This window comes from Oncorhynchus gorbuscha, linkage group LG15 (genome assembly GCF_021184085.1).
Source record: "Oncorhynchus gorbuscha isolate QuinsamMale2020 ecotype Even-year linkage group LG15, OgorEven_v1.0, whole genome shotgun sequence".
NCBI classification, from domain to species: domain Eukaryota; kingdom Metazoa; phylum Chordata; class Actinopteri; order Salmoniformes; family Salmonidae; genus Oncorhynchus; species Oncorhynchus gorbuscha.
Genome location: NC_060187.1, coordinates 68,157,363 through 68,185,160, shown reverse-complemented (window position 1 = coordinate 68,185,160; position 27,798 = coordinate 68,157,363). Strand labels below are relative to the sequence as shown.

The window sequence follows — 27,798 nt, the reverse complement described above, 5'->3', positions numbered from 1 at the left end:
CGTGCTAAGAACACACCTTAGGCATGGTATATTGGCCATATTGCCTTATTGCCTAAGTGTCTAAACCTTCAAGTGCTCCCCTGACCCTGCATCTACCTTCTGATGGACCAGACTCTCTACTCCTGACCGTGGCTCTATTCCAGACAGACTTCTATTAGCCTTGTGCCACACTAGCCTCTGCTGTTCCTGAACCCGAGCATCCCGTTCCATTCCTTCCCATCCCTGTGTATGCTTGTGTCCTCGTGCTTCATTCAGCCATCCTGTCACTGGCTGTGCTTGTCTTGTTAATAATAATATTACATGGGACTTATACAGCACTTCTCAATGACCCAAAGTCTCTTAAAGGTCGCTTTGTTGTCCATGTGCTTCATCCTCATCCCGTCACATCCCATCCTATCCTATCCTTCAATCCCTGGCTCTGCTAGCCTTGTCCATGTGCTTCATCCTCATCCCGTCGCTTCCCATCCTATCCTATCCTTCAATCCCTGGCTCTGCTAGCCTTGTCCATGTGCTTCATCCTCATCCCGTCACATCCCATCCTATCCTATCCTTCATTGCCTGGCTCTGCTAGCGTTGTTGTCCATGTGCTTCATCCTCATCCCGTCGCTTCCCATCCCATCCTATCCTTCAATCCCTGGCTCTGCTAGCCTTGTCCATGTGCTTCATCCTCATCCCGTCGCTTCCCATCCTATCCTATCCTTCAATCCCTGGCTCTGCTAGCCTTGTCCATGTGCTTCATCCTCATCCCATCACATCCCATCCTATCCTTCATTCCCTGGCTCTGCTAGCCTTGTTGTCCATGTGCTTCATCCTCATCCCGTCGCTTCCCATCCCATCCTATCCTTCATTCCCTGGCTCTGCTAGCCTTGTCCATGTGCTTCATCCTCATCCCGTCGCTTCCCATCCCATCCTATCCTTCATTCCCTGGCTCTGCTAGCCTTGTTGTCCATGTGCTTCATCCTCATCCCGTCGCTTCCCATCCCATCCTGTCCTTCAATCCCTGGCTCTGCTAGCCTTGTCCATGTGCTTCATCCTCATCCCATCGCTTCCCATCCTATCCTATCCTTCAATCCCTGGCTCTGCTAGCCTTGTCCATGTGCTTCATCCTCATCATTTAACATTACATTTAAGTCATTTAGCAGACGCTCTTATCCAGAGCGACTTACAAATTGGTGCATTCACCTTATGACATCCAGTGGAACAGTCACTTTACAATAGTGCATCTAAATCTTAAAGGGGGGGGGTGAGAGGGATTACTTATCCTATCCTAGGTATTCCTTAAAGAGGTGGGGTTTCAGGTGTCTCCGGAAGGTGGTGATTGACTCCGCTGTCCTGGCGTCGTGAGGGAGTTTGTTCCACCATTGGGGGGCCAGAGCAGCGGACAGTTTTGACTGGGCTGAGCGGGAACTGTACTTCCTCAGTGGTAGGGAGGCGAGCAGGCCAGAGGTGGATGAACGCAGTGCCCTTGTTTGGGTGTAGGGCCTGATCAGAGCCTGGAGGTACTGAGGTGCCGTTCCCCTCACAGCTCCGTAGGCAAGCACCATGGTCTTGTAGCGGATGCGAGCTTCAACTGGAAGCCAGTGGAGAGAGCGGAGGAGCGTGGTGACGTGAGAGAACTTGGGAAGGTTGAACACCAGACGGGCTGCGACGTTCTGGATGAGTTGTAGGGGTTTAATGGCACAGGCAGGGAGCCCAGCCAACAGCGAGTTGCAGTAATCCAGACGGGAGATGACAAGTGCCTGGATTAGGACCTGCGCCGCTTCCTGTGTGAGGCAGGGTCGTACTCTGCGGATGTTGTAGAGCATGAACCTACAGGAACGGGCCACCGCCTTGATGTTAGTTGAGAACGACAGGGTGTTGTCCAGGATCACGCCAAGGTTCTTAGCGCTCTGGGAGGAGGACACAATGGAGTTGTCAACTGTGATGGCGAGATCATGGAACGGGCAGTCCTTCCCCGGGAGGAAGAGCAGCTCCGTCTTGCCGAGGTTCAGCTTGAGGTGGTGATCCGTCATCCACACTGATATGTCTGCCAGACATGCAGAGATGCGATTCGCCACCTGGTCAACAGAAGGGGGAAAGGAGAAGATTAATTGTGTGTCGTCTGCATAGCAATGATAGGAGAGACCATGTGAGGTTATGACAGAGCCAAGTGACTTGGTGTATAGCGAGAATAGGAGAGGGCCTAGAACAGAGCCCTGGGGGACACCAGTGGTGAGAGCGCGTGGTGAGGAGACAGATTCTCGCCACGCCACCTGGTAGGAGCGACCTGTCAGGTAGGACGCAATCCAAGCGTGGGCCGCGCCGGAGATGCCCAACTCGGAGAGGGTGGAGAGGAGGATCTGATGGTTCACAGTATCGAAGGCAGCCGATAGGTCTAGAAGGATGAGAGCAGAGGAGAGAGAGTTAGCTTTAGCAGTGCGGAGCGCCTCCGTGATACAGAGGAGAGCAGTCTCAGTTGAATGACTAGTCTTGAAACCTGACTGATTTGGATCAAGAAGGTAATTCAGAGAGAGATAGCGGGAGAGCTGGCCAAGGATGGCACGTTCAAGAGTTTTGGAGAGAAAAGAAAGAAGGGATACTGGTCTGTAGTTGTTGACATCGGAGGGATCGAGTGTGGGTTTTTTCAGAAGGGGTGCAACTCTCGCTCTCTTGAAGACGGAAGGGACGTAGCCAGCGGTCAGGGATGAGTTGATGAGCGAGGTGAGGTAAGGGAGAAGGTCTCCGGAAATGGTCTGGAGAAGAGAGGAGGGGATAGGGTCAAGCGGGCAGGTTGTTGGGCGGCCGGCCGTCACAAGACGCAAGATTTCATCTGGAGAGAGAGGGGAGAAAGAGGTCAGAGCACAGGGTAGGGCAGTGTGAGCAGAACCAGCGGTGTCGTTTGACTTAGCAAACGAGGATCGGATGTCGTCGACCTTCTTTTCAAAATGGTTGACGAAGTCATCTGCAGAGAGGGGGAGGGGGGAGGATTCAGGAGGGAGGAGAAGGTGGCAAAGAGCTTCCTAGGGTTAGAGGCAGATGCTTGGAATTTAGAGTGGTAGAAAGTGGCTTTAGCAGCAGAGACAGAGGAGGAAAATGTAGAGAGGAGGGAGTGAAAGGATGCCAGGTCCGCAGGGAGGCGAGTTTTCCTCCATTTCCGCTCGGCTGCCCGGAGCCCTGTTCTGTGAGCTCGCAATGAGTCGTCGAGCCACGGAGCGGGAGGGGAGGACCGAGCCGGCCTGGAGGATAGGGGACATAGAGAGTCAAAGGATGCAGAGAGGGAGGAGAGGAGGGTTGAGGAGGCAGAATCAGGAGATAGGTTGGAGAAGGTTTGAGCAGAGGGAAGAGATGATAGGATGGAAGAGGAGAGAGTAGCGGGGGAGAGAGAGCGAAGGTTGGGACGGCGCGATACCATCCGAGTAGGGGCAGTGTGGGAGGTGTTGGATGAGAGTGAGAGGGAAAAGGGTACAAGGTAGTGGTCGGAGACTTGGAGGGGATTTGCAATGAGGTTAGTGGAAGAACAGCATCTAGTAAAGATGAGGTCGAGCGTATTGCCTGCCTTGTGAGTAGGGGGGGAAGGTGAGAGGGTGAGGTCAAAAGAGGAGAGGAGTGGAAAGGAGGCAGAGAGGAATGAGTCAAAGATAGACGTGGGGAGGTTAAAGTCGCCCAGAACTGTGAGAGGTGAGCCGTCCTCAGGAAAGGAGCTTATCAAGGCATCAAGCTCATTGATGAACTCTCCGAGGGAACCTGGAGGGCGATAAATGATAAGGATGTTAAGCTTGAAAGGGCTGGTAACTGTGACAGCATGGAATTCAAAGGAGGCGATAGACAGATGGGTAAGGGGAGAAAGAGAGATTGACCACTTGGGAGAGATGAGGATCCCGGTGCCACCACCCCGCTGACCAGAAGCTCTCGGGGTGTGGGATAACACGTGGGCGGACGAAGAGAGAGCAGTGGGAGTAGCAGTGTTATCTGTGGTGATCCATGTTTCCGTCAGTGCCAAGAAGTCGAGGGACTGGAGGGAGGCATAGGCTGAGATGAACTCTGCCTTGTTGGCCGCAGATCGGCAGTTCCAGAGGCCACCGGAGACCTGGAACTCCACGTGGGTCGTGCGCGCTGGGACCACCAGATTAGGGTGGCCTCGGCCACGCGGTGTGGAGCGTTTGTATGGTCTGTGCAGAGAGGAGAGAACAGGGATAGACAGACACATAGTTGACAGGCTACAGAAGAGGCTACGCTAATGCAAAGGAGATTGGAATGACAAGTGGACTCTAATGTTCAGAAAGTTAAGCTTACGTAGCAAGAATCTTATTGACTAAAATGATTAAAATGATACAGTACTGCTGAAGTAGGCTAGCTGGCAGTGGCTGCGTTGTTGACTTTGTAGGCTAGCTGGCAGTGGCTGCGTTGTTGACACTACACTAATCAAGTCGTTCCGTTGAGTGTAATAGTTTCGACAGTGCTGCTATTCGGGGGCTAGCTGGCTAGCTAGCAGTGTTGATTACGTTACGTTGCGTTAAAAGAACGACAATAGCTGGCTAGCTAACCAAGAAAATCGCTCTAGACTACACAATTATCTTTGATACAAAGACGGCTATGTAGCTAGCTATGTAGCTAGCTACGATCAAACAAATCAAACCGTTGTACTGTAATGAAATGAAATGAAAATGTGATACTACCTGTGAATGCGACCGGGTTGTTGAGTTCTATTCAGAAGACGTTGGCTAGCTGTTGGCTAGCTAGCAGAGTCTCCTACGTTAAGGACGACAAATAGCTGGCTAGCTAACCTCGGTAAATTAAGATACTCACTCTAAGACTACACACTCTAAACTACACAATTATCTTGGATACGAAGACAGCAAAGACAGCTATGTAGCTAGCTAACACTACACTAATCAAGTCGTTCAGTTGAGTGTAATAGTTTCTACAGTGCAGCTAATCGGTGGACGTTTGCTAGCTGGCTAGCTGCTGGGCAGAGCAGTGAAGACTACGTTAGGACGACGAAATACGATAATTACGCAATTATCTTTGATACAAAGACGGCTATGTAGCTAGCTAAGAAGAAATTGCTAAGATTAGACAAATCAAACCGTTGTGCTATAATGAAATGTAATGAAATGTAATGAAAAAGTTATACTACCTGCGGAGCGAAGTGCCGATGCGACCGCTCGCTCCAACCTTGTTGTCCATGTGCTTCATCCTCATCCTGCTTCCCCCATCCCAATCCTCCATGTGCTTCGTCGCTCCCATCCCATCCTATCCTTCAATCCCTGGCTCTGCTAGCCTTGTTGTCCATGTGCTTCATCCTCATCCCGTCACTTCCCATCCCATCCTATCCTTCAATCCCTGGCTCTGCTAGCCTTGTTCTCCATGTGCTCCATCCTCATCCTGTCCCATCTCATCCCATCCTTCAATCCCTGGCTCTGCTAGCCTTGTTGTCCATGTGCTTCATCCTCATCCTGTCGCTTCCCATCCCATCCTATCCTTCATTCCCTGGCTCTGCTAGCCTTGTTGTCCATATGCTTCTTCCTCATCCTGTCGCATCCCATCCTATCCTTCATTCCCTGGCTCTGCTAGCCTTGTTGTCCATATGCTTCATCCTCATCCCGTCGCTTCCCATCCCATCCTTCAATCCCTGGCTCTGCTAGCCTTGTTGTCCATATGCTTCTTCCTCATCCCGTCACATCCCATCCTATCCTTCAATCCCTGGCTCTGCTAGCCTTGTTGTCCATATGCTTCTTCCTCATCCCGTCACATCCCATCCTATCCTTCAATCCCTGGCTCTGCTAGCCTTGTTGTCCATATGCTTCTTCCTCATCCCGTCACATCCCATCCTATCCTATCCTTCAATCCCTGGCTCTGCTAACCTTGTTGTCCATATGCTTCATCCTCATCCAGTCGCATCCCATCCTATCCTTCAATCCCTGGCTCTGCTAGCCTTGTTCTCCATATGCTTCTTCCCAATTCCATTATTGTCTTTGCCTGTTGTCCCATCCTGTCTCTGTCGAATTTATGAGTGTCTAATTTATGGCAGTAATATTGTAGGGCCAGGCCTGCTGTCTGTTGCTTGTTTGACGGGCATAAATAAAGATGTTTATGTCCCTAAAACTTCTGCCAAGCCCCACTAGTGCAATTTTTCAATTTTCTAAACACAGTGTCAAAGACAAAACCCTGGCCCTGTTGCCACGTTGGGGTGTGTGTGTGTGTGTGTGTGTGTGTGTGTGTGTGTGTGTGTGTGTGTGTGTGTGTGTGTGTGTGTGTGTGTGTGTGTGTGTGTGTGTGTGTGTGTGTGTGTGTGTGTGTGTGTGTGTGTGTGTGTGTGTGTGTGTTTGCCTGTCACGGGTTCTAGCTAATAAATTGGGCCATAAACTTATTGTTGACAACCTAGTATGGCTATTATCCAACCATGCCCCCAAATATCTTGATCGGATTGGATCTTCCTTTCTAGAGTTTCACCCCCACATGTAACGGCATGTAGACATCATGCCTGATAACATAAAATTACTTACACCTAAGTAATCTTGTTAGAAATCACATGAATACTATTCACCTAACACAAAGCTATTTTAGACTGTACAGTACACTTCTGTAGCCTACGTGTGTCTTTAACTCTCCAGGATCTTGTAGAGAAGGGGCTTACCTCACTGACTATTAATACTGACAGATTAGGCACCTGTGATGTAGCTGGTTAGGGGACACCTTTTCAGGAAAGGTTCCTCAAAAGGGGGGCCGGGGTAGGAACTGCATCACTGGGTCAGCATAGGTTGTTGGGAGATACTGGGGACTGTTCTCAATGGCACATTATTTGTTTGAATTGTAGGCTATAGTTACATGCTTTACATTTGAAAATGTGTACAATGGTTCATTTTGAAGGAATTCTAAGATTTGGATCAAAAATGTATACTATTTAGGCTTGCAAATCAATCGATAACATGGTGCGACATTTAGAAAATGTGGTGTGCCCTGTTGCACTTGCTATAGATTTCACCATTCAAAGTGATTGATTAAAACCACAACATAGAATAAATGAATGAAGAATTGCGTTGGTCTTTCTACTTACCCCGGCCCAGCCAGGTAACGATAGCATACAGTGCAGGACATTCTAATTGCCACAGTGGACATCCAAAGGCCTGAATTGCACGGTAGAGATTGAGCAGCATCTAGTGGTGAAATAGGTAACTGCAGTATAGCAGTGGTGAATAAAAGGGGACACTTGAGAATATATCAGTAGTTTTCTATTACTGGCTGTTCATTGTCTCAGAGATAATGATTATTAGGAGATGACATGCCCTACAGACACTCCCCCACAGTAATGAAACTAACGTCCCAAATGGCACCATATTCCTTACCTTGTGAACTATATAGGGAATAGGGTGCCATTTGGGACATAACTCTGAACTGTCAAAACTTCCATCCACCATTGACTCACTGGGAGTGACCTCTGTGCCTCTTAACCAATGGCCTGGTTTGATCTCTTACCCTGAGGCCAGTAGTGATTATGCTGAAGGATGGGAGTGTTGGGACTACACGTCTTGGCTTGTTTTCTAGTCTTCCCTAGAGATAGAGAGCCTTGATAACATGAACATGTAGTTAACGTAGGGAGTGTTTCAACAGGTGAATTAGGTTCACTGCCTGACTGGTTGGTGATGATGATGATTAAGCTACGTCATGTTAGGGTTTTTGTGTGTGTGCAGCTACACTGCCTGACCGGTTGGTGATGATGGGTGTGCATGGAGTATTGAGAGAAGTAGATTCTTACACATGTAACCGACATGCAGGAATAAAGCACGTGAATAGTAGGGGTCAACCTGGTGCCCTAGAGATTTTTGGGATGTGCATATGGTATAACACACACACACAATTTTGTGTTTCTCTCAATATCACTCACACAGACTCTCTCTCCTGTCTCTCTCTCCCTCCTCCCCCTACAGAAGATGATGTGGACCTGGAGGCGCTGGTGAATGACATGAACTCCTCGTTCGAGAGCCTGTACTCCACATGCAGCAGCGTGCAGTCTGAGTCGGTTCCCCTCCTGCAGCACAACGGCCAGGTGCATGTGCACCGCGACCACCACCGCAGCGCCCCCATGCCCCCCCACACCCACACCTCCAACAGCGAGCTGCAGCACAGCACCACCTCCCCCAAACAGAGACGCCGACGCTCCCAGCCCATGCACATCCTCGCCGTCAGGTATGTCTACTGTGTTGGCACGCGTACACACACACACACACACACACACACACACACACACACACACACACACACACACACACACACACACACACACACACACACACACACACACACACACACACACACACACACACAGCACTTACTGGACACAGTTGTTTGTCTGGCATGCTGTTAGTGAGCACACACACACACCTGATAGATACAAGTCCTCTATATCTAAACAAGGGACCATACCCTGTTCCCAGCATGCTCTGTGAGGACAGGTAGGTATATGTGCTTATGTGTTCATCGTTTTGCCTATTAGCAATCTCTGCGTGACCCATCCCACCCATCACTTTCCCCTGTCCTAACATAGCTTAGCAGAGGGGGAGACGAAGTTATAATTCTCTTTAATTCTAGAAACAGAGTGTCAACTACTCCCATAAGCTGAGAGGAACTTTGATTCACCTCCGGTCTTAATGCAATCTAAACCAGTCTGTCAGAGTTGTAGCATCCATTATTTTGGATCCCTAGAGAAAGTTTGGCACCGGCTGGTAATGAGCTGTATCGTTGGTGCATTCTGTCAGATTGAAATGATACGGTTCAGTTTATTATTCAGTCCTGACCTCCGAATAGCACCCTGCTCCTGCCTCACATGGAACTGCATCAAACACTTCTCCTTTTGAACTCCCCTCCCCGCCTGGGTTTGGAGAAAGTGTAGAGAGATGCTAATGATGGCTATCTGCCTGGCTGCTGCAGTTCACTTCAGATGCTAGTCTGTTTCTGATTGACAGTCTGGGGCTACATCCCAAATGGCATCCTATTCCCTACATAGTGTACTACTTTTGACCAGAGCCCAATAAACCCTGTTCAAAAGTAGTGCACTATAAATGGAATAATAGGGTGCCATTGGAGACGCAACCCTAGTCGGTTTCTCATTGACAGGCAGACAGTGAATGAACAGGCTGTTGCTCTTGCAGCAGGTCATGAAATGGGCACTTTGCTCTTGAAACTGCATGAAATAATGGTTTGATGAATATTGAATGTAATTAGTAGCTCCTCAAACGCTGGCAGTCTTCCTGTGGTGTGGCAGAAAGAATCAGCTCACAGTGCAGTGATCAGAGAGAAATGGGCATGAGGCCCCGGCTCGGCAGCAGTCTCACTCACTGTGAAACCATGGATTATTCATTCTTCATATTCAGCCACAAAGCATTGAGTTTATATCAGGGGAGACTGTCCTCATGTTCTCATGATCTCCTTTCATCTGCTTCATAACAGCTTTTTCAGTCTGTCAGTGTGTGTCTGTCCCCCACTTTGTTAATGTCCATCCCTGAATGTGGTGATTCTCAGGAGACTGCAGGAAGAGGAGCAGCAGCTCCGGACGTCCTCTCTGCCAGCCATCCCCAACCCCTTTCCCGAGCTCTCCGGCTCTCCTGTCCTCAGCCCTGGGTCCTTACCTCCGTGTCAGCCCTCAGGCACATACGTAAGTCAGAGACCCTTCTCTTCACTCCTTACTATAATAGCTGAGCTAACCATGAAGATTGTTCTTGAAAATGGCCACTAAAGTATGGTGTCGTACATCTTACAGTCCCACAGCAGTTTGGTTTATTTCTCCCATTGTCATTATCTCTAATCAGAATCAGTGTTTCCCCTATATTCATTTAGCAGTGACGGGTTGCCTCTGCTGAATCGTTTCCGCCACTCCAAAATACAGTACCAGTCAAAGGTTTGGACACACCTACTCATTCAAGGGTTTTCCTTTAGTTTTACTATATTTTACTACATTGTAGAATAATAGTGAAGACATCAAAACTATGAAATAACACATATGGAATCATGTAGTAACTATTTGGTTAAATCAATCTAAATATATTTTAGATTCTTCAAAGTAGCCACCCTTTGCCTTGATGACACCTTTGCACACTCTTGGCATTATCTCAACCAGCTTCATGAGGTAGTCACCTGGAATGCACTTAAATGAACAGGTGTGCCTTGTTAAGTTGTGGGATTTCTTTCCTTCTTAATGCGTTTTAGCCAATCAGTTGAGTTGTGACATGGTAGGGGTGGAATACAGAAGATAGCCCCACCTATGGTGAAACACCAAGTCCATATTATGGCAAGAACAGCTATTTATCCATTATTTTACCAGGTAAGTTGACTGAGAACACGTTCTCATTTACAGCAACGACCTGGGGAATAGTTACAGGGGAAAGTAGGGGGATGAATGAGACAATTGTAAACTGGGGATGATTAGATGGCCGTGATGGTTTGGGAATTTAGCAAGATTGGGAATTTAGCCAGGACACCGGGGTTAACACCCCTACTCTTACGATCAGTGCCATGGGATCTTTAATGACCTCAAGAGAGTCAGGACACCCGTTTAACGTCCCACCCGAAAGACAGCACCCTACACAAGGCTGTGTTCCCAATCACTGCCCTGGGGCATTGGGATATATATTTTTTTAGACCAGAGGAAACAGTGCCTCTTATTGGCCCTCCAACACCACTTCCAGCAGCATATGGTCTTGCATCCAGGGATTGACCGGGACCAACCCTGTTTAGCTTCAGAAGCAAGCCAGCAGTGGTATGCAGGGTGGTATGCTGCTATAATAAAAATAAGTAAAGTGAAACAGCAGTCATAATTAAGACATGAAGGTCAGTCAATCTGGAAAATGTCAATAACTTTGCAGTCGTAAAAACCATCAAGCGCTGTATTGAAACTGGCTCTCATGAGGACCGCCACAGGAAAGGAAGACCCAGAGTTACCTCTGCTGCAGAGGATAATTAGAATTAACTGCACCTTAGATTGCAGCACAAATAAATGCTTCACAGAGTTCAAGTCACAGACACATCTCAACATCAACTGTTCAGCGGAGACTGTGTGAATCAGGCCTTCATGGTTGAATTGCTGCAAAGAAACTACAACTAAAGGACACCATTAAGAAGAAGAGAATTGCTTGGGCCAAGAAACACGAGCAATGGACATTAGACCGGTGAAAATATATCCTTTGGTCTGATTATTCCAATTTTGAGATTTTTTGGTTCCAACCGCTGTGTCTTTGTGAGACGCAGAGTAGGTGAAAGAAAGATGATGCATGTGTGGTTCCCACCGTGAAGCATGGAGGAGGAGGTGTGATGGTGTTTTTTGTTGTTGTTCCTGGTGACACTGTCTGATTTATTTAGAATTCAAGGCACACTTAACCAGTATGGCTACCACAGAATTCTGCAGCGATACGCCATCCCATCTGGTTTGCGCTTAGTGGGACTATCATTTGTTTTTCAACAGGACAATGACCCAAAACACACCCCCAGGGTGTGTAAGGGCTGTTTGACCAAGAAGGAGAGTGATGGAGTGCTGCATTAGTTGAGCTGGTCTCCACAATCACCCAAACTCAACCAAATTGAGATGGTTTAGGATGAGATTGACCGCAGAGTGAAAGAAACGCAGCCAACAAGTGCTCAGCATATGTGGGTACTCCTTCAAGACTATTGGAAAAGCATTCCTCATGAAGCTGGTTGAGAGACTGCCAAGAGTGTGCAAAGCTGTCATCGAGGCAAAATGTGACTACTTTGAAGAATCTAAAATCTATTTTGATTAACATTTTTTGGGTTACTACATGATTCCATATGTGTTATTTCATAGTTTTGATGTCTTCATTATTACTCTACAATGTAGAAAATAGTAAAAATAAAGAAAAAACCTTGAATGAGTCCAAACTTTGGACTGGTACTGTATATGTTATTTTGTTTTATTAAAAATACATTTTCTGGATGGTAAATGTTATTAGTGTAAACTTAAACGACTAATACCAGATTTAAAGTATGTAGAAAAGATAATGGAGCTATATGTTTTTAAATAAGAACATATTTGAGAACCAAAATCACCAAAATAAAAACTAGACCGGGAGAATCTAAAATTCAAAAAATGGCATGGCATGGGCCTCCATTGATTTTTAAAAATAATGTTTGAGTCACTCAGATAACATAAGAGCATTGCATAAGACATGGCAAAATTGGAAGGAAACTAGCTTTTGAACTTCAACATTTTGCCTCTGCGGCAAGAGGACAGACAGCCTTTAAAAAGTTTGGTTGGAGACCATACCATTGGCCACGCGTACTACCCCACCTTAGTTGAAAGAAATGGGAAGGCTGCAGTGAACTCTTTCCTAGAAGAGAGTCACTCTTAGTCATTACTATAACGGAGCCGAGATTACTGTGAAAGGGATGTATATTTCGAATAAATATGTCCCTGGCTAATCCTGACTCAACTTTTATGGCTCTGGGGTTCAGAGCCTGTATTAGCAGATCCTGGGTTCAAATTGTATTATTGTATTTCTTTCAAATACTTTTAGCTGCTTGATAGAGCTTGCCTGGCTCAATGGAACCCGTGGAACGTGCAAGACCGCCAATCTGGCACTTCAGACAGGCTCAATGAAAGTATTTGACAGAAGACAAATACTATTTGAACCCAGGTCTGGTCTGTGAGAACTGGCAGCATGAGCTGTAGTCTGTAGATGCAGGGAGCTGGAGATGGAAAATAACCATACATTTGACTAGAACATGCAGCGTTGGTAAAGCAGTTCTAAAGCATGTTTTTCCGGCTTGTGATTGGCCCACGATACTGAGATAAAGAAATATGTTGCCTAAAAACCTTTGCATAGGGTGTGTTTGTCTGAGTGTGTGTGTGTGTTTACGCGCATTTGTGCATTTGTGTGTGTACATGTGAGGTTGGGGGTCATAGAGATGGGCCCTGCTCCACAGCTGGCTTTGCTTTGCTCTCCCAGCATGCAGTGCCTGTCCTTTAGAATCGTCTCTGTCTGTTCGTCCGTCTTTCTGCCTTCCTGCCTGCCTGCATGCCGACCCTGGAGGCCTGGTTGGCTAGCGGAGTAGGGCTGGTGAGAAGTTAGCTGTTTACAGAATTTTCCGACCTCTGGGCGCTTTCTGACAGGCTCTCATTTCTCTTCCCCAGCCCCCGCGCATTGGAGGCACACGAACGCTGCGCTGCCGGCTGGCCTGTCAGGGATCACTGCGCAGTCTGTTATACGATGCCCATATGATTTTCATTTGCCTCCCCTCCAAAGTTTCGGTCAATGACCTAGCTCTCTCTCTCTCTCTCTCACCCCAGCCGTGCTCTTAAAATGGTAGTGTTAACAAATAACAGACTTGTTTCGTTATGGATGTTCACTGGCTGGTTTTGACAACCCTGGTGGCGTAGGGTCTTTCATGATCTGTTAACTGGGCTGGAGATGGAGTTTAAAAAAAAATGTTTTTAATAATTTTTGTATTATTATTTTATCCCCCTTTTCTCCCTAATTTTGTGGTATCCAATTGGTAGTAGTTACTGTCTTGTACGGACTCGGGAGAGGCGAAGGTCGAGAGCCATGCGTCATCCCAAACACAACCCAACCAAGCTGCTTCTTGACACAACGCACATCCAAACCAGAAGCCAGCCGCACCAATGTGTCAGAGGAAACACCGTACACCTAGCAACCTGCTCAGTGTGCACTGCGCCCGGCCCGACACAGGAGTCGCTAGTGCGCGATGAGACATGGTTATCCCTGCCAGCCAAACTCTCCCTAACCCTGACGACGCTGGGCCAATTGTGTGCTGCCCCATGGGCCTCCCGGTCACGGCCGGCTGCGACAGAGCCTGGGCTCGAACCCAGAATCTCTAGTGGCACAGCTAGCACTGTGATGCAGTGCTTTAGACCACTGCGCCACCCGGGAGTCCCGTAGATGGAGGGTTTTGACCAACCAGTAGGCACTATACTAACTGGTCCTGATGCTGCCAGCCTGACTGACCTGGACACCCTGTCCCTAGTGTTGTGTCTTCAACTGATGCTGATCTGATGTGAATTGTCCATGGGTTGGCACTGCTTGGACAGGAGCTGCAGATCTGAATGTACTGTCAAGTTGGATGCGACCCACCTAACTGACTCTCACAGCACAGAGTCCAAGGGCCTCCATTACCATGCAGTCAGACTCTGGGTTCCAGCCCATACCACACCATCAGGGACAAGTCTAAGCACGGCAGCGACACCGCATGTGACACAACTGTGCTGCAGCTCTATTACTGGGTTAATAAACTGCACTGTCATTCCTGGTGCCTAGTCCTCCTTAGCTTAGCCTCCTTTCTGTTTCTATTAGACTGTTGTTAAGTTGACACACCGGTGACACAGGTTCCCCTCCCGCTCCCATCCCCTCCCTCTGCCTCTTCCCTTGTGTGCAACGCTTTATCCTTTGAAATGTTTCTGTGAACTCAGCAGCTGGCACGCACGCTGAAAGGAGAAGAGGAGTAGGAGTGTGTGGAGAGAGAGACGAGCAATATGGTTAATAGCCTCTGAGCTCCTTACTGTAGCGATGCATATTTACACATGGTGAGGTAAGTGGCTTGGAATAGTAGCCACTCAGTCAGTTAGTGAGTGACATTGGTGGCATTGTGGGAGAACTTAACATTGGTGGCATAGTGGGAGAACTTGACATTAGTGGCATAGTGGGAGAACTTGACATTAGTGTCATAGTGGGAGAACTTGACATTAGTGGCATAGAGGGAGAACTTGACATTAGTGGCATTGTGGGTGAACTAGACATTGGTGGCATAGTGGGAGAACTTGACATTGGTGGCATAGTGGGAGAACTTGACATTGGTGGCATAGTGGGAGAACTTGACATTGGTGGCATAGTGGGAGAACTTGACATTAGTGGCATAGTGGTAGAACTTGACATTAGTGGCATAGTGGGAGAACTTGACATTGGTGGCATAGTGGGAGAACTTGACATTAGTGGCATAGTGGGAGAACTTGACATTGGTGGCATAGTGGGAGAACTTGACATTAGTGGCATAGTGGGAGAACTTGACATTAGTGGCATAGTGGGAGAACTTGACATTAGTGGCATAGTGGGAGAACTTGACATTAGTGGCATAGTGGGAGAACTTAACATTGGTGGCATAGTGGGAGAACTTGACATTAGTGGCATAGTGGGAGAACTTGACATTAGTGTCATAGTGGGAGAACTTGACATTAGTGGCATAGAGGGAGAACTTGACATTAGTGGCATAGTGGGAGAACTTGACATTAGTGGCATAGTGGGAGAACTTGACATTAGTGGCATAGTGGGAGAACTTGACATTAGTGGCATAGTGGGAGAACTTAACATTGGTGGCATAGTGGGAGAACTTGACATTAGTGGCATAGTGGGAGAACTTGACATTAGTGGCATAGTGGGAGAACTTGACATTAGTGGCATAGAGGGAGAACTTGACATTAGTGGCATAGTGGGAGAACTTGACATTAGTGGCATAGTGGGTGAACTTAACATTAGTGGCATAGTGGGTGAACTTAACATTAGTGGCATAGTGGGAGAACTTAAAATTAGTGGCATAGTGGGAGAACTTGACATTAGTGGCATAGTGGGAGAACTTAACATTGGTGGCATAGTGGGAGAACTAGACATTAGTGGCATAGTGGGAGAACTTGACATTAGTGGCATAGTGGGAGAACTTAACATTGGTGGCATAGTGGGAGAACTTGACATTGGTGGCATAGTGGGAGAACTTGACATTAGTGGCATAGTGGGAGAACTTGACATTGGTGGCATAGTGGGAGAACTTGACATTGGTGGCATAGTGGGAGAACTTGACATTGGTGGCATAGTGGGAGAACTTGACATTAGTGGCATAGTGGGAGAACTTGACATTAGTGGCATAGTGGGAGAACTTGACATTGGTGGCATAGTGGGAGAACTTAACATTGGTGGCATAGTGGGAGAACTTGACATTAGTGGCATAGTGGGAGAACTTGACATTAGTGTCATAGTGGGAGAACTTGACATTAGTGGCATAGAGGGAGAACTTGACATTAGTGGCATAGTGGGAGAACTTGACATTAGTGGCATAGTGGGAGAACTTGACATTAGTGGCATAGAGGGAGAACTTGACATTAGTGGCATAGTGGGAGAACTTGACATTAGTGGCATAGTGGGTGAACTTAACATTAGTGGCATAGTGGGTGAACTTAACATTAGTGGCATAGTGGGAGAACTTAAAATTAGTGGCATAGTGGGAGAACTTGACATTAGTGGCATAGTGGGAGAACTTAACATTGGTGGCATAGTGGGAGAACTAGACATTAGTGGCATAGTGGGAGAACTTGACATTAGTGGCATAGTGGGAGAACTTGACATTAGTGGCATAGTGGGAGAACTTAACATTGGTGGCATAGTGGGAGAACTTGACATTGGTGGCATAGTGGGAGAACTTGACATTGGTGGCATAGTGGGAGAACTTGACATTGGTGGCATAGTGGGAGAACTTGACATTGGTGGCATAGTGGGAGAACTTGACATTAGTGGCATAGTGGGAGAACTTGACATTAGTGGCATAGTGGGAGAACTTGACATTGGTGGCATAGTGGGAGAACTTAACATTGGTGGCATAGTGGGAGAACTTGACATTGGTGGCATAGTGGGAGAACTTGACATTGGTGGCATAGTGGGAGAACTTGACATTGGTGGCATAGTGGGAGAACTTGACATTAGTGGCATAGTGGGAGAACTTGACATTAGTGGCATAGTGGGAGAACTTGACATTAGTGGCATAGTGGGAGAACTTGACATTGGTGGCATAGTGGGAGAACTTAACATTGGTGGCATAGTGGGAGAACTTGACATTGGTGGCATAGTGGGAGAACTTGACATTGGTGGCATAGTGGGAAAACTTGACATTAGTGGCATAGTGGGAGAACTTGACATTAGTGGCATAGTGGGAGAACTTGACATTAGTGGCATAGTGGGAGAACTTGACATTGGTGGCATAGTGGGAGAACTTGACATTGGTGGCATAGTGGGAGAACTTAACATTGGTGGCATAGTGGGAGAACTTGACATTGGTGGCATAGTGGGAGAACTTGACATTGGTGGCATAGTGGGAGAACTTGACATTGGTGGCATAGTGGGAGAACTTGACATTGGTGGCATAGTGGGAGAACTTGACATTAGTGGCATAGTGGGAGAACTTGACATTGGTGGCATAGTGGGAGAACTTAACATTGGTGGCATAGTGGGAGAACTTGACATTAGTGGCATAGTGGGAGAACTTGACATTAGTGGCATAGTGGGAGAACTTGACATTGGTGGCATAGTGGGAGAACTTGACATTAGTGGCATAGTGGGAGAACTTAACATTGGTGGCATAGTGGGAGAACTTGACATTGGTGGCATAGTGGGAGAACTTAACATTGGTGGCATAGTGGGAGAACTTGACATTGTTGGCATAGAGGGCAATCTTAACATTGGTGGGAGAACTTAACATTGGTGGCATAGAGGGTGAACTTGACATTGGTGTCATAGTGGGTGAACTTGACACTGCGAAAGGAGTCTCCACTTAATGTCATCCACATTGTTTGGATTCACATGAACAGTAATGGCTGCGTATGGACTGTAATAATTGGCTGATTAGAACAGAATGAATATAATGTGCAAAATTGTACATGTTGTAAATTCCATGGCAGAGCATATGGGGCCACTCATCAATGTCACAGTAAACTCACTACATGTTAGTAGGGATGTGCAGCATTCTATCTCCTCCACAGCTGAGCATCATACTTGGCTGCTGGGGATTCAGGAATGCCCGAGTTTGGGTCATAGTTCACCTTTTTCCACTGTAAATCAAATGTTGGTATTTTGCTGATGCTGGCTCGTCTGAGTGTTTAGGTTAATTGCATTGGAACAGAATTTCAGCTTAATGTGTTCTGCAGCGCTGAGTTGGAGATCAAAGTGACCAGTGCCAGAAATGTGCTGCCTTGCTTCTAGACTAGAGGGAGTCTGTTTTAACAGGCTCTTAAACCACACCAACAGTGAAGCAGCACATCCCAGATCCCACAGCGGGCTGACTTAGTGTACATGCCAAATGGCACCCTATTTCCTTTATAGTGCACTACTATTGGTCACGGCCATAGAGCAAATAAAGTTGTGCACTGTGTATGGAATAGAGTCCTATTTGGAACTTAGGCAAAGTATCATGTAATCACGGCCCATAATTGTTTAGAGCCCCGTGTATTGAAGCAATGCATGCTTATTGTTTCTCCTTCCCAAAGAATGTTCCCAAACGGAACATGGAAGGATTACAAGGGACCAGTCAGTACTAGGCTTTCTGTGCTGCTGCTGGGAGAGAACATTCCTCCTGCAACTGCTTGTAGGACTTTCAGCTGGCTCGGCTCTGACTAGATCTTTCTCAACCCCCCCAAAGAGAATTGTTTGGGTTCAATTTAATTAATTGAGGCACGTTGCAGGCAGAGGTACTGGAGAGGAGAGGCTGCTGTACTGTAGCCCAGTATCTAATCTCATACGTGGGTGAAGTAAGCATGCGGTTCACCTGCAGGTCTTAAATTGGTGCCTGCGTACGTGTGTGTGTGTACGTGTGTGTCCGCATAGACAACGTGTCTGTGTGTATATCTATGTGTTGCACGCTGACTGGCAACACTCTTGAGATACAAATTGCAACTGTGTTGTTAACAAATGCTTGTTGGAGGCGTGCCAGGGAGCTTGTGGTTTATTCTGGAACATCTCATGTGTCAGGCCATATTTAACCCTCCACTTACCCAGCAAGACAAGCCTCGACCTGCTGCTTGGATTACTTGGCCAGTGCACCAGTCATACCGTGACAAATATCTGTGACTGTTTTATCGACAGCCCTGCCTTGCCCTGCTTTGTGTGTTACGTTCTGTGGAACTGAGAGAAGCTGTGCTACGCTATATTAGGCTAGGCAAAGGGTATTTAAATCTTACCCGAGGTCCGGACGACTGCTTCAGCCAAAACACTGTGCCACGCCTACGGATGTTAATTTATTCTCCGCAGTGTGTCCCTGAGTACCTCCGCGGCCTTCTCTGATTGGTCCAGAAACCTATGGGTTGGGCCTGAGCCAGAACACGGTTGGAAAATTTGTAATTGGCTTTGATACTCTGATTGGTTAGAGATGATCCAATCGATGATGACTTACTCTTTTTGCAACGCCCCTCGTCACCACAAACAATTACAATGAAATGACTACTAAGGTAGGTAGTGAACGACAGGGCAGCGGAAGAATTTGGTGTGAGTCGTCATGGCTAGACTACTGCTGCTTTTCTGTTCTACATACCTGATAATGAATTGCACCAACATGGTGTCCCAGGTTTAAATCGGTCCCTGATTAGAGAGGAACAATGATATGCTTTGAGGTCCAGATATGAATTGCAGGGGGTTAGGCTATGCTAGACCATGCTAGTATAGGCTATGCTAAGCACTAACTGCTATGATGTAGGCTTAGCTGGACAAACTGGCTGGCTGTGGTCCCCCATTAGGAGAAGGACATTAAGGTCCCTCGCTCTGTGCACTGAGCCTGCCAGGTCACAGGTCAAACTAAGTAACAAACCCTCTGTGTTTTATGTCTCTTATTTTGAGACTGCCAGACGATACCCTGGTTAGCTGTGTCATGTTATCTTAATAACTGAGATAGACACGGTGAGTTCTCTTAGCAGGTAAAGTTAGAAGCCAGAACAATTCCCTCACTTAGTACAGACCTGTTCATTACTATAGCACAGGGATCATCAACTAGATTCAGCTATGGGTTGATTTCTTTCTAATCACTAAGCTAAGGACCCTGGGACTGAACACCTCCCTCTGCAACTGGATCCTGGACTTCTTGACGGGTCGCCTGCAGGTGGTGAGGGTAGGCAACACATCCGCAACACTGACCCTGAACACGTGGCCCTTCAGGGGTGTGTGCTTAGTCCCCTCCTGTACTCCCTGTTGCACGACTCGCAATATTATCATTAAGTTTGCAGACACGATGGTGGTAGGCTAGATCACCGACAACGATGAGACAGCTTATAGCCAACCTCTCCCTCAACGTCAGCAAGACAAAGGAGCCGGCCGTGGAGAGCCAAGCACGCCCCCATTCACATCGACTTGGCTGTAGTGTCCACATCACTAAGGATCTATCATGATCCAAACACACCAACACAGTTGTGAAGAGGGCACAACAACACCTCTTCCCCCTCAGGAGGCTGAAAAGATTTGCCATGGGCTCTCAGATCCTCAAAAAGTTCTGCAAGTTCTGCAAGGACCTCCTATACCAGGCAGTATCAGAGGAAGGCCCTAAAATTTGTCAGGCTTCAGACTGTTCTCTCTTCTACCGTACAGCAGGCGGTACCTTCTGCACCAAGTCTGGAACTAAAAGAACCCGGAATAGCTTCTACCCCCAAGCCATAAGACTGGTAAATAGTTAGTCCGGGTAGCTATTTGGTTAACTATTTAACTATCTGCATTGACCCTTTTTGCACTAAATGTTTTAATTCACATACGCTGCTGCTGCTGTTTACTATCTGTCACTTTATTCTTCGTTATATGTACATATCTACCTCTTCCCTTGTACCCCTGCACATCAACTGGTACTGGTAGTCCTTCTACAGCCAAGTTATTATTACTCATTGTGTATATATTATTACTATTATTACATGTTTTAGTTTTCTAGTATTTAGCTATTTTCTTTCTCTATGCTTTGTTGGGAAGGGCCCGTAAGTAAGCGTTTCAGTAGTCCACACCTGTTGTTCAGGAAGCATTTGACAAATAACATTTGATTTGAATTGGGCCTGTAGCCCGGGCCACCAGTTGGGAACCCTGCTCTATCATATGTCAGTGCCCTGATCGTGTCCCTGTTTTAGAGATTTGCTGTTTTGTTATGGTTAGTATGACCTATTTCTGTTCATTACACTCATTATGTAGACTGGTGATTTTCACTCCGTCTTTGGGGAAATTAATCCATGATTTTCAGTATTTTAATGTGATCGTCTGTAATAAACACACAGGGATAGTTTTTCACCAGTGTCAAGCTTGGATATGTTCCCAAAGTTCCTACATGGGCCACAGTTTTAGTCTGAGAACATTATAGAATAGCCGTCTATATATAGAAGTGTGTGTTTAGCCCATATTGAAAGTGTGAGAAAAGAGCAGTTGATTCATCATTGCATGACTTTACTGGAGGGAATGTGAACTGCCCTGCTCTGTGTCCAGGATGGAGGCTTGACAGGGTGGAATGTGTTGCTGCAAGCTGTTAGTTCATCTGGCCCGAGTAGAGTGTCTCAGCGGGCCCGCAAAGCTTCAGCTGGACTCATGTAGGTCATGGTGACTGCATGGAATCCTCCACTGCAGGGCAGAGCAGGCCTCTCTCCCTCACAACTCTCTTGCTCTCTAAACTGAGAAGAGGGCAGCTTCTCTCACTCTCAACTCTCACTCTCAACTTTCTGCTTTTCTCTCTGCCCTGCCGTCTCTCTTCCTTCCTCTCTCTCAACTCTATCTCTCTCTGCCTCTCCCTCTCTCAACTCTCTCTCATACAGGAAAGTAGGACAGCTCAGATTTCTCTCAAGTGGAACTAGTGTTCACAGAGAGAGGAGGGAAAAGAAAGGGGGAGAGAGTGAGAGATGGAGACACAAGGAAAAAAGAGATGCAACAATACTCCCACACTCTCAGCATATACATTCAATTCATCTCTAACTTGTTAAATTTTGAAAAGGCAACCATTGGAGGAAATGCAGACAGACAATTGGCTTATTTCAAATAGCAGTCATGACTAAGTCCAGAGTAGAGAGGAGAGCAGCGCCATTGGAATGGGGCCTGATCTCGCCTTCTCTCCAGAAACACCTAATTATACTGGAACACAATGTACAGCTATGTTAAATCTCTGAAATCAAATCTCTCTCACCATTTCTCAGCACTCACCTTTAATAAACTAATTCTGCTGCTGACTTCTTGTATTGTAATAGGTAGGCCTATACCAGCGTAGAGCATTATATTGTGTGTGTGTGTGAGTGTGTGCACGCCACCAGCAGCTAGCTGGCCTTGGCCTGGCCTTACAGCTTGGGTGACCAGTGCAAGTAGAAGTACAGTGAGTACAGCTTGCGGGCGGCTGGTTTTATTGTGTAGTCAAAATTGAACGATGTCATCCTTTTGTGAGTGCCCAATGGCAGTCCCTGTGTCCCGTAAGGGACAATGTGGTGGCCTGAAAGGGTGCTACCCAGGTCCCTGCTGTGCAATTAACCAGTCTGCTCCTATTGGATAAATATTTGGCTCCTCTCTGGATTGATCTCAGTAGGGAGCCGCAGGGAAAGATCTCGAACATTCAAAGGGGATTGTTGGGGTTGGAGGCTGGGGCCGATGGGATGTGTGTGGCAGGGAGGAGGTATGGGAGCTCCAGGCTCCGCTCAGGGGGATTCTTCCCAGAGGAATGCACAGAGCCGATGGATCAGCCTCTATTTGATCTATATATACACACCGTCCGTGGGTCTTTATGCTTGTGGTTTGTTCTGGTTTGAAGGGACTAAGGAACTGAGGGATTGTTTGGTTTTGGGAGTGCGTTCCATAATGGTAGCTTGTTGAGTTTTAGTTAATGAGTCAAGCGATTCTGAATTTTTGGAACATGTGCTGATATCTGCAACCACCAGATTTAAAAATAAATAAATATATATATACAGAGTTAGTCATATATTATAACCTAATCATTGTTTATAACCTAAACATTGTTTTCCAAAGAGAGAAGTTTTTTCATCATGCCCTGTACTCTGTACTCCCATGGCTAACATTTGTTATATCACTGGAATATGGTTGAGTTTCAGCCACGAGCTGGGTGGTTTGCATGTGTGAGTTCGATGGGGATGAGTAGTCACTGTGGCCTAGATGTTAACCACAGTATGGCGTTAGTTCATCCACATCTCTCCACTTCTGAAAGTATAAAAGTACTGTTTTAACTGGCCCCAGCATCTGCTGAACGTGCCCGATTCCAAATCATCCATATTATTATATATTCTGTTGTTTTATTGTTCTGTACCTAGCTCACTAACTAACTGCTTTGGAGGGAGAGTGTATTGTACATGACTTGGTATTGTGCATCCGAAAGTCCCCATTTTAGTCCTTGGCCAATGTTCTGGTCATTTTTTCTGCAATAGTGAGCCTGGATAATTGCTTAATTTGACACAAAAAATTGAGAACAAGAAGCGGTTCATGTCCACCTCATGAGTCAGCGGTATTTACCTAGCGTTCCCTTTAGAGCCGACTCAGCCCAGCACTTCTCCCTGGGCCAGCCGTTCCCTTCAGAGCCGACTCAGCCCAGCACTTCTCCCTGGGCCAGCCGTTCCCTTCAGAGCCGACTCAGCCCAGCACTTCTCCCTGGGCCAGCCGTTCCCTTCAGAGCCGACTCAGCCCAGCACTTCTCCCTGGGCCAGCCGTTCCCTTCAGAGCCGACTCAGCCCAGCACTTCTCCCCGGGCCAGCCGTTCCCTTTAGAGCCGACTCAGCCCAGCACTTCTCCCCGGGCCAGCCGTTCCCTTTAGAGCCGACTCAGCCCAGCACTTCTCCCCGGGCCAGCCGTTCCCTTTAGAGCCGACTCAGCCCAGCACTTCTCCCCGGGCCAGCCGTTCCCTTTAGAGCCGACTCAGCCCAGCCCGGGCCAGCCGTTCCCTTTAGAGCCGACTCAGCCCAGCACTTCTCCCCAGGCCAGCCGTTCCCTTTAGAGCCGACTCAGCCCAGCACTTCTCCCGGGCCAGCCGTTCCCTTTAGAGCCGACTCAGCCCAGCACTTCTCCCCAGGCCAGCCGTTCCCTTTAGAGCCGACTCAGCCCAGCACTTCTCCCGGGCCAGCCGTTCCCTTTAGAGCCGACTCAACCCAGCACTTCTCCCCAGGCCAGCCGGCTGCAGGCAGCGAGTGAAGCTCAGGACATGACAAGCTTTGTCTTTATTGTCTTTATTCCAGGTTTTGTCTCACATTCTCATTAGTGGATGTCAATGGCCAGTGCAGTTCAGAGACCACACAGAGCACACAGTACATTTGGCTTCATTAAAGAGGTACTTGTAAACGGGACTGGTTTGTTGGTGGGTTGCAGAGAGGGGGCGAGACCACCACTCAGTCGACCGCTAGCCAACACGGTTTAATCAATGGCTGTTCTTTTGGGGGATCAGAGAGTAGAGACACTTCTTTGGTTTTGGTTTTTAATAACTTACGGAGATAATGGAGTTCGCCTACAGAGAAGCACTAGATTTAGAATTGCCTCCTTAGAGATTTAATTGAACTCTGGTTTTTCTTATGAAGAAGATTTACGCCTGAAGGTATTCAATTGTAGGTCCGAGAAGATACCAGTATCACGATACTCGTCAGTATCGTGGCAAGGAAACGAAATACAAACTTCTTTAGGAAACAGCCCTAATGTTGAAAACAAAAATCCTTATGTTGTCATCCAGAGTCACATGTATTTATTACATACAGCAGGTCTGCTTCGTGTTTTCATTTTTGACATGGAAATATTGAGATACTGGTATCGTCACAGCCCTATTTAATTGGTTCCACCACTTACTCTTTGCTTCTTATGTCATAGTCAATAAACTGTTGCTATATGGCCTGGTACAGTAGGCTATAATAAATATCAAATGCCTCAGAGATCAGGTCAGATGTTTCCATCAGAGGAATTACCCATAGAAATAGAATGAACAGAATAGACTTGGAACCTCTGACTTTGGCAACTTCAATGGTAAACTCATGGGTGCACTATGTTCTACGCATTCTAATTCTATGGCATTACCACTACTACCCCACTGTAGCCTGCTTATTGAAGACTCAAATGAGATATCAGTGCCATCTTCATTGGCTGCATCCCAAATGGCACCATTTACAGTACTTAGCATGGTAAAACCTATTCACTGGTGACACTCTATTACTTCACCATTCCTTTTCTGTGTGGGATATAATCAGAGAGGACCTGATGTGTCACCACAACCTTATTGATTTTTCCATAGTAGACTGAGGTTAATCATCCCTAAGAGGCTAGTAACCAGTAATAACCAGTAATCTAGAATTGTTAACACATCCCTGATGTTAATATTGTGCTTTTAATGCACTTGTAATGTGTATGAATGAGAGTGGCTGAAGAGTGGCTGTGTGTGTGTGTGTGTGTGTGTGTGTGTGTGTGTGTGTGTGTGTGTGTGTGTGTGTGTGTGTGTGTGTGTGTGTGTGTGTGTGTGTGTGTGTGTGTGTGTGTGTGTGTGTGTGTGTGTGTGTGTGTGTGTGTGAGAATGAGAGTGGCTTAAGAGGGACATTGCCTGTGTGTGTGTAGCTTGGGGCTCTCAGCAGCTTGTCCCTGGGTAATTACATCACAAGTCCTGAGTCATCCTGGAGGCCCACCACTGAATGAGAATAGTGTTCAGAAAGAACAGGAAGATAACCCAGCACCCCCCCCCTCTCTCTCTCGCTCTCTCTCTCTGTCTTTCTCTTTCCTTCTCTCTCTTTCTCCCTCCCCTGTCTTCCCCTTCCTTCCTTTCATTTCCCTTCTCTCTTTTTCCCCTCCCTCCATCCCTCTCGCTCTTTCTTTCCCTCTCTCTTTATCACAAGGGCATATTTTCTCTTAGAAAAAAGAAGTGGAGTAGGTCAAGGAAGCGTGCCGTGTCTCCTCAGTCCTCATCACTCACTTGAATGTCTTTCTGTTCCTTTCATCACATTGGGATGCAATGTTGGATTGAAACATTTTCCACTTAGAGGTTGAGAGGTTATGTTCCTGCTCTTGTTCGGTTAAGTTAGGACCATGTGCTCCAATTCTCTACCCCCTGAAGTGTGTACTTGTTAACTCCTCTACACACATGTCAAAGCACGTGACTCCTCTCCTCATAATATCCAGTACAGTATGTATTCTAGGATAATAATATGATGTAATAGTGATGTAATAGGCATAGTGGTGTAGGGCTGGTTGTGCTATCTCATTCCACATAAGGAGTGTTAGCTGCTGGCAGTGGTAGTGTGTCCTGTTGTAGTACAGCATGGTAGGTATGTGACATGGGGTTTTCCCCACTGATTCACCAGGCAGGCCAGTAGTGAGGTAGTGATAAGTCAATGAGGAGAGGGGTGTGGCTGCAGTGACAACTGGAAGCCTAGTATAGTGGCATGTACACTACACATGACTGTAAGTCGTATGCACACATGACTGTAAGCACACATGACTGTAAGTCGCTTTGGATAAAAGCGTCTGCTAAATGGCATATATTATTATTATTACATAGCCTTACTTACTACTATCACAGAACATTCTTTTCTCTTCTTTTTTTCTCTATTTCTTGTTCTCTCTCACCTCACTGTCTCTCTCACTCACCTCAGTTTCTCACCTCTCTCACTATTTTCTGTCTCTGTGTATCTGCTCTCTTTCTCTTTCACTATTTCTCTCCCCCCCTCCGCTCTCCCTCTTTCACACTCTCTTCCTCTACTTATGTCTCTTTCTTTGCCTCTCTCTCTCCCCCTATCTCTCATCTTTCACTATCTCTTCCCCTCTCTGTTTCTTTGCCTCTCTCTCCCCCTATCTCTCATCTTTCACTATCTCTTCCCCTCTGTTTCCTTGCCTCTCTCTCTCCCCCTATCTCTCATCTTTCACTATCTCTTCCCCTCTCTGTTTCTTTGCCTCTCTCCCCCTATCTCTCATCTTTCACTATCTCTTCCCCTCTCTGTTTCTTTTGCACTTTCTCTCCCTCTCTCGATTAAATTTCAATTTAAGGGACTTTATTGGCATGGGACTCTTACTCTCTGTCTCTCTGTCCCCTTCTCTCTGTCTCTATCTCCCTTCCTCCCACCCTCCTCTGTCTGGTCATACTCCCCTCCCCTGCCACAGCCCGCTCTCTTTAAGGCTTTATGGTGCTTTCAAGACAACTGGAAACTCTGAAAAAAATCGAGGTCAAATCGTGACGTCAGTGATCTTCAGATCGGAATGTCGGAGCTCTAGCAAGAGGCCGAGTTGCTGACTTGGAGTTCCCAGTTGTCTTGAACGCACTGAAGTCGGAAGTCAGAGATTTCCTAGTTTCGAGTCCCCAGTTCTCTTGAACGCACTGAAGTCAGAAGTCAGAGATTTCCTAGTTTCGAGTCCCCAGTTGTCTTGAACGCACTGAAGTCAGAAGTCAGAGATTTCCTAGTTTCGAGGGCCCAGTTGTCTTGAACGCACTGAAGTCAGAAGTCAGAGAATTCCTAGTTTCGAGGGCCCAGTTGTCTTGAACGCACTGAAGTCGGAAGTCAGAGATTTCCTAGTTTCGAGGGCGCAGTTGTCTTGAACGCACTGAAGTCAGAAGTCAGAGATTTCCTAGTTTCGAGTTCCCAGTTGTCTTGAACGCACTGAAGTCGGAAGTCAGAGATTTCCTAGTTTCGAGGTCCCAGTTATTTTGAACGTGGCAATAGTAGTGAAACCCTAAATCATCCTCCCTGACCACTATGGCTGCTTCCTGCTTCCTACACTGGAAGGAAGGGAACTGTTATTTAAGACCTCCCATTATCCTCCTCCTCCCTTCAGCATAGTGTTTGTATATAGATATTGGCCCATTGAGATGAGAGGAGGTTGAAAGGACATCGGCTAAATGTCTACTCCAGACGGGGTGGGGCAGGGCCTTTGTCTGTCCAGTCAGTGGGGTATTAAGTATCTGAAGTAAAACAAAACAAAAGGGGGTGGGGGGCGAGCCGAATAGTGAACACACTAAGTTTCCGGGTTTTGTTCTTTTGAGAGAAAGAATGTTGGCATGGAGCTTGACTCGAGGGGAGGCCAACGAGAAGTTCAAGTACTCAGGTTTGTTTAATTTAGCCCGTAATGAGCCTTGCTCTGTCGTGAGAGA

At 47.0% G+C, this 27,798-nt stretch overlaps 1 protein-coding gene across 6 annotated transcripts in view; it reads left to right on the top strand.

The window, feature by feature from the left end:
• Window positions 1-27,798, top strand: part of LOC123997864 (growth factor receptor-bound protein 10-like) — a 90,149-nt gene that overhangs the window by 46,169 nt on the left and 16,182 nt on the right. For all 6 annotated transcript variants that reach the window (XM_046302492.1, XM_046302487.1, XM_046302486.1 and 3 more), the window contains 2 exons: window positions 7,908-8,166; window positions 9,499-9,631. In XM_046302492.1, coding sequence (XP_046158448.1) covers window positions 7,908-8,166; window positions 9,499-9,631 — 392 coding nt within the window. The remainder of the gene's footprint in view (window positions 1-7,907; window positions 8,167-9,498; window positions 9,632-27,798) is intronic.